Source organism: Eurypyga helias, unplaced genomic scaffold (genome assembly GCF_000690775.1).
Source record: "Eurypyga helias isolate BGI_N326 unplaced genomic scaffold, ASM69077v1 scaffold51021, whole genome shotgun sequence".
In the NCBI taxonomy this organism is placed as follows: domain Eukaryota; kingdom Metazoa; phylum Chordata; class Aves; order Eurypygiformes; family Eurypygidae; genus Eurypyga; species Eurypyga helias.
This window is the reverse complement of record NW_010229858.1, coordinates 1-5,584: the sequence shown is the minus strand read 5'-3', so window position 1 is coordinate 5,584 and position 5,584 is coordinate 1. Positions and strand designations below refer to the sequence as shown.

Below are 5,584 nucleotides of genomic sequence, written 5' to 3'. Positions count from 1 at the left end.
CGGCGCTGGCGTTACGTGGTGGGTTGTTTTTCCAGTTAGAGAAATGTTATTCCTCAGCCACGTTGTAATGGTCTGGTTGTTTTCTTGCCAGGAATGAGTACAAGTACTTCCAGAGAATGACTAGCACATCCCACGTGGAAGGTAACACTGTACTTGTTGCTGAGGTGTCCCTCTGCGTATTAAAGCTAGTTTGTGTTGTATCAGTCATGGACGGTGATAATTTCACTTTTTTCTTTGACTTAAAAAGAGTCCGGCTCCTGCAAACAGCCTGCTTTTCCCCAGCCTCACAAGTATTTTATCCCTTTGTAAAATGTAACGTGCAAGTTGTTTCACCTGGGTGAAGAAACTGGAGATGAATCAGATATTTCAGGGCTACTGGAAAAAAAACACTTGGAAATCCCATTTCCCTAACTGGGTAGAAAACTTCATCTGCCTGTCTTTACCTACAACTCTAATCCTGATTAAGTTAAAATTGGAAAGGCTTTTATGTGGTGGTTAATAAGCTGAGGGTTTTTTCCTAGGCTGTATTAGCTTATCTGTCTTGTTTGCTGTAGCTCAGCCATGGCCATTTTTTCCACCCCTGTGACCCTTGTGACGCTAATCATGCTTGATTTTCGGAATGCTGAGCCATCGCAGTATGCCTAAATCCCTAACTGTACTGATTATACACAGCAACAATCCTGCAAAGGTGCAGTATATCTGTACACAGTAATATGCAACCATGCTGGTAATACGCAGCAATAATGTGCAGGCCCAGCGAGGCCTTTGTGGCAAAGTAATGTGGACTGTAGTGATTTTGTTAGCGTAGCTACCACATAACCACGGAGTGATTATATGCAGGTGCTTTATTCAGCGCTGGGTAGCCGGGGTACGCACCCAAATTTGGCTACAAGTCCGGTTACATCCCGAAATATGTATTAGATTACGACATCAGCCTCGCTTCGTATGATAATTAGCTCCGCTTCTCATGGTAATTAGGTCTCCTCCCATCTGAATATGCGCATTTCCCTCTGGTGGTGGTCTCCGGGGTCTTCAGGTCGTTGTCCGGGGTCTTCAGGTGGTTGTCCGGTGGTCGTTGAGGTGAATGAACGGTCTTAAACTTTTTACCTTTCTTAGTTCACACATGCGCATTACCTATTTCGTTACTTAACTATATAACTATCTCTTTGTTTATAAATTTCCTAGGTTACAGTTCATTATAAGCTGGTACGAGAGGAACACATAAATCAACTTTATCTGCTCCAATTACTTGTCTTGTCTCACACCACATTCCTTTAGCAAAATCTCCTAGCAACTATCTACCAAGGTCTCAGTGTCTAACTTGTTCTACTCATTTTCTTATATTTTATCCCAACAATTTGGTGAGATAAAACCAGTTATTGGGGGGTGAAAAAATTTTGAAAACTAGAACAAACAAACCAGATTAGGAATGCACAAGATCAAAGCAGCTGATTTGTTCTGATTGGGTACTTACCACTGCCAGAAGAGACAGGTCTTGCTGCATTGTCCCCATTCCTCTTTCACACTGACTTTAGTGCTGGTTTGACGTTTTCTTAAGCTGTTTTAATTCTCTAACCCAGTAGACTAGACTACTGGATGTCTGCGAGGCCTGCTAGTACAAGCTTCATGGTAGAAATGGGAGGGAGGCATTGGGAGAGGAGGAATAGGACCTCCCTCAGCCATGCGATTGTCTCACTGCGTCTGGTAGAATCAGAGCCATGAGGAACAACAGGTCTATCCTCACATTTCTGTTGCTTCTCTGTTTGCCAACATGGTCAGTCTCTTTCCTGTGGGTTTTTTTCATGTTCTTTTTAAAACTGCTCTCAAGCAAAACTCACTTGTTTGCTAGAACTTCTGGGCAGCTTAACACGTCCCCTTGTTTTGATTAAGTGACCTATTCCGTATTCAGATTTGAAGGTCTGTTCCATATTCCACAAGGAATGTCTAATCTCGTTTTGCAACATTCTTAAGTGAAGGGTTTTACTTGTATTTTGGAGACCTGATTCAGCCCACTGCAACCTTACTTACAAAAAAGACAGAACACAACGTAAGTCTTTTGATATGTCTGCAAGTTACATCTTACCTGGCACAAATAACCTGTAGTAAAGTAAAAAGGTGTTTTAAATATAATTAAAAAGAAAAAAATTGCTTCAACCTGCCTGAAAATCTGTTGATAATCTATGACCTTAGATGCTAGGCAGTTAAGTTGCTCAATAACCAGACCTCATAATGGATTATGCTGCCATAAATCTTAATGGCAGGGATATCACCACTGGCTCAAAAAAGTCAGAGTCGCTGGTTTTTGAAAGTGGGAAGACTACAGTGGGGAAGCCTTGCTTTTAGTCTGCTTGCATACCTGCATTGGCCACTGCTGTAAATTAGCTATTGGTCTAGACAGATCTTTGTTCTGACCCTATGGGCATCGCAGTGTGCATCTTCAGTAAGAAAACACATATATTTTTCAGAACTTGTGCATTTCCTTCCAGTGGTGCCAGTGGTCCGTGCCAACATATCTAAACTGACACTGCGGTATGTCTTGGAAATGCTCATGAAGCTTATCTGCAGGAGAAAGGTCTTTACACACTGCTAAAAACCAACTGGAACATCAGTTCTCTGGTGTGATCCAGCTTCTCTCAGATCAAGAAGCAGGGAGGAGAGCTGTGAACGAATACTATTTTCTTTTCTCTAAAATTTCTCCTGCGTACTGCTGCAAAAAAACCCTCCTGTTACCTTTCATGAGTCTCAACCTCTGTGTTTCTTTCTCTGACAACTCTATTTGCTGATAAAGAGAAACCATCTACTTAGCCGGGTATAAATACAAGATAATCAGGTTATCAATGTTTGGGTTTGGTGAGAAATCATACTTACATATTCTAGAACACGACTGAAGAGCAGTTGCACTTCTGCTTTGGATTTAATTTGGCTGGTTCTAACTCATAAAAGTTATCCTTTTATCTGTTTATTTTTTTGGGTTTTTTTGTTTTTGTTTTTTTTTTTTTTAAATCACACTCAAAGCTGGCCATTATTCCTGGTTGTATAACTGGAATTATGGAGCATGCAAACACAAAGTCGATTATTGTATGCGGTGTGGGTTTATAAAGAGAATGGTGGTGTTTTTTCACATCAAGAGAACTCTTTTGAGGAGATTAATTTGGCCCTGTAACTATAGCAGAGCCCATGTTCATGTAGTGCATTAATAGGCAGTAACATGCCTTTCTTTACTTTCTTTCAATTATAAGTTTATAGGTGTACATGAGACTACTTTGGTGTCAACGGCCCAACAAGGCTTTGAGGCCACAAACGTGGTTTTCCATGCATGTGAAATGTGAGAATCAGGGCCTAAGCTTGTACTTTTGTTATCTACTGAACTGAGTTTGAACTGGGGAGGAATAGTCCATCAGTGTCACTAGACAACTGAAACAAATTTGGGACAGAGAAAAAATACCTCTTAAATAAGTGTTTTCTCTCTTACTCAGGTAAACAGAATGCACTGATAATGGGAAGAAAAACCTGGTTCTCCATTCCTGAGAAGAATCGTCCTTTAAAAGACAGAATTAATATAGTGCTCAGCAGGGAGCTCAAGTATGTATGATGAATAAGAGGCCTATAACACAAACAAAAAGTCTGCATCTAAAAATATGAAAGCCACATACCACAGAGTAATTCTAAATGTAACATTTTCTGTATCTGTTTAGGAAGCATCTCTGCTATTGGTTCTGAGTGATATCACTACTTTACCTTCTTTTTTAAGATTTAATTTTATTTTTTAATTAATTCATTAAATAATTGTCATTACTTTGAATAATAAATACTAGTTCTAGCTCTACAGACAAACCGTCACTAGTATTTCTGATTCATGTATCTAACTAGTTACTGGTTAGATTGGTGGCTTTTAATCTTGTTGAAGTTAATTTTTATTAGCATTTAAGGAAAAAGAGCTGTCCCTTTTCAGGGCTCTCTTCTTCAATGCATCACTCAGTCTCATCCATGTATTCTTAAACAAAAATATTCTCTTACAGTGGTTTATTGCTTTGGAGGATGTTGGTGGGTTTGGGGTTGAAGGGGGGGAGGGGAATAGAGGCTCTTTTACTTGTTCTATTGAATGAAATATTAATATTCTAGAATTCAAGTAGAAATCTGTATTTAATTTTATAGTTATCTAAATTTCTCATTTACTCTTTTTTAAAATCATGATACAAAATTTCAGATGGTAATTGATAATGCCTCTTAAGTCACAGTTAATGATTAAACTAATTTATTAAACAATTCTGCAGTCAGATGAGAATTCTAACACAGTTTAGCAATAATAGACATTTCAAAATAATTAACTAATGTGAAATACTTAGTCGTTTGTGAATTCAGCAAAACACTAGATTATATTGATTATCATGATTAATGGTCCTTTAGTTATTTAGTAATAAAACTTTGCTTTATCTAGGGAAACACCAAAAGGAGCACATTATCTTTCCAAAAGCCTGGATGATGCTTTAGTTCTTTTGGATTCACCAGAATTAAAAAGTAAAGTAGACATGGTTTGGATCGTTGGAGGCACTTCAGTTTACAAGGTACATTTAGGGTACTCCTAAATTACTCATTTTCTGCAATGGGATGAGAATGGCTCAAGTTCCTATTAATTCCGCTTTAGAAAGTGCCTTTTCACATGACTCAGCAAGCTCCAGTGATTTCATACAGAACGAAACTTGGAGAGTAAGATTTCAACTCACAAGTTGAAAATATCTGTCCAGGTAACCAAATGTTGCTAATGGTCCAGTGTCATACAGTCATTGTGCTTTTGAGAGGTTTTCTTAAATGTCTAAATTGTTAGGGTTTTATGCCAATACCCACATTATTATATTTATTTTACTGAAGTAGTAGATTGATACTGCAGATGATGTGGGGAAAAGGAAAGATGATCCAGCATTTTTAGCCAGAGTATGACACTTTACACAGGTATACAGGTAAGAAAAGAGGATTTAGAGGGAGCTGGCAGGTGATGGTGTCAGCAATAAAAGGATATAATCATACAACAAGACATAGAACTGACTCAGTTTTCCCATCCAACAACCAGGTGTCCCTGCTGTTCCCAATCTCCAGGTTTCTCTTTGTGGCTGGTGTGTCTTGGTATTCAGGTTCATGTGCCAAAAAGACAGCATGTGCCACTTTCTTCCCAGGACCATCTTTGCACAGACGAAGTCTTGTATAAGCTGCCGTGTTTTCCCACAGATGCAATGCCCCTTCTGTCCTTAACTAATTACTTGTGCAACATGAAGGTTTGCAGTGAAAGCTGTCTTCTTTGTTGACCTGTGTTTCCTCAGCCATCTTTCTCTCTTCTCCCAAAATCTTCCTCTCATTTTCCATTTATACACATGAAAACTTCAGTCAACTTCCTTGCCTCTACCCCCATTCCTAGCTGTCCTTTTAAGCCCCTACACAGTCAGGGTTCTGCACTTTAACTCTCAATTGATAAGATGATGGCCATCAACCCTAGCTCCTTTCATATCAATCTGAGGAATATGGAAACCGTACAGCAGTAAGAATTCTTTATTCTGATTAAAAAATATCTTAATTAAGAATTGTAAAGCAA

The 5,584-nt window shown here is 38.8% G+C and overlaps 1 protein-coding gene across 1 annotated transcript; it reads left to right on the top strand.

Moving 5' to 3' along the window:
• Positions 1-91: 91 nt before the first annotated feature.
• Positions 92-4,565, top strand: LOC104516250 (dihydrofolate reductase; the record flags this gene model as incomplete). Its single annotated transcript, XM_010160529.1, has 3 exons — positions 92-141; positions 3,477-3,582; positions 4,439-4,565. Coding segments are annotated over 3 exons (283 nt in total), but the record flags the coding sequence as incomplete, so codon positions are not given.
• Between the last annotated feature and the right edge of the window lie 1,019 nt (positions 4,566-5,584).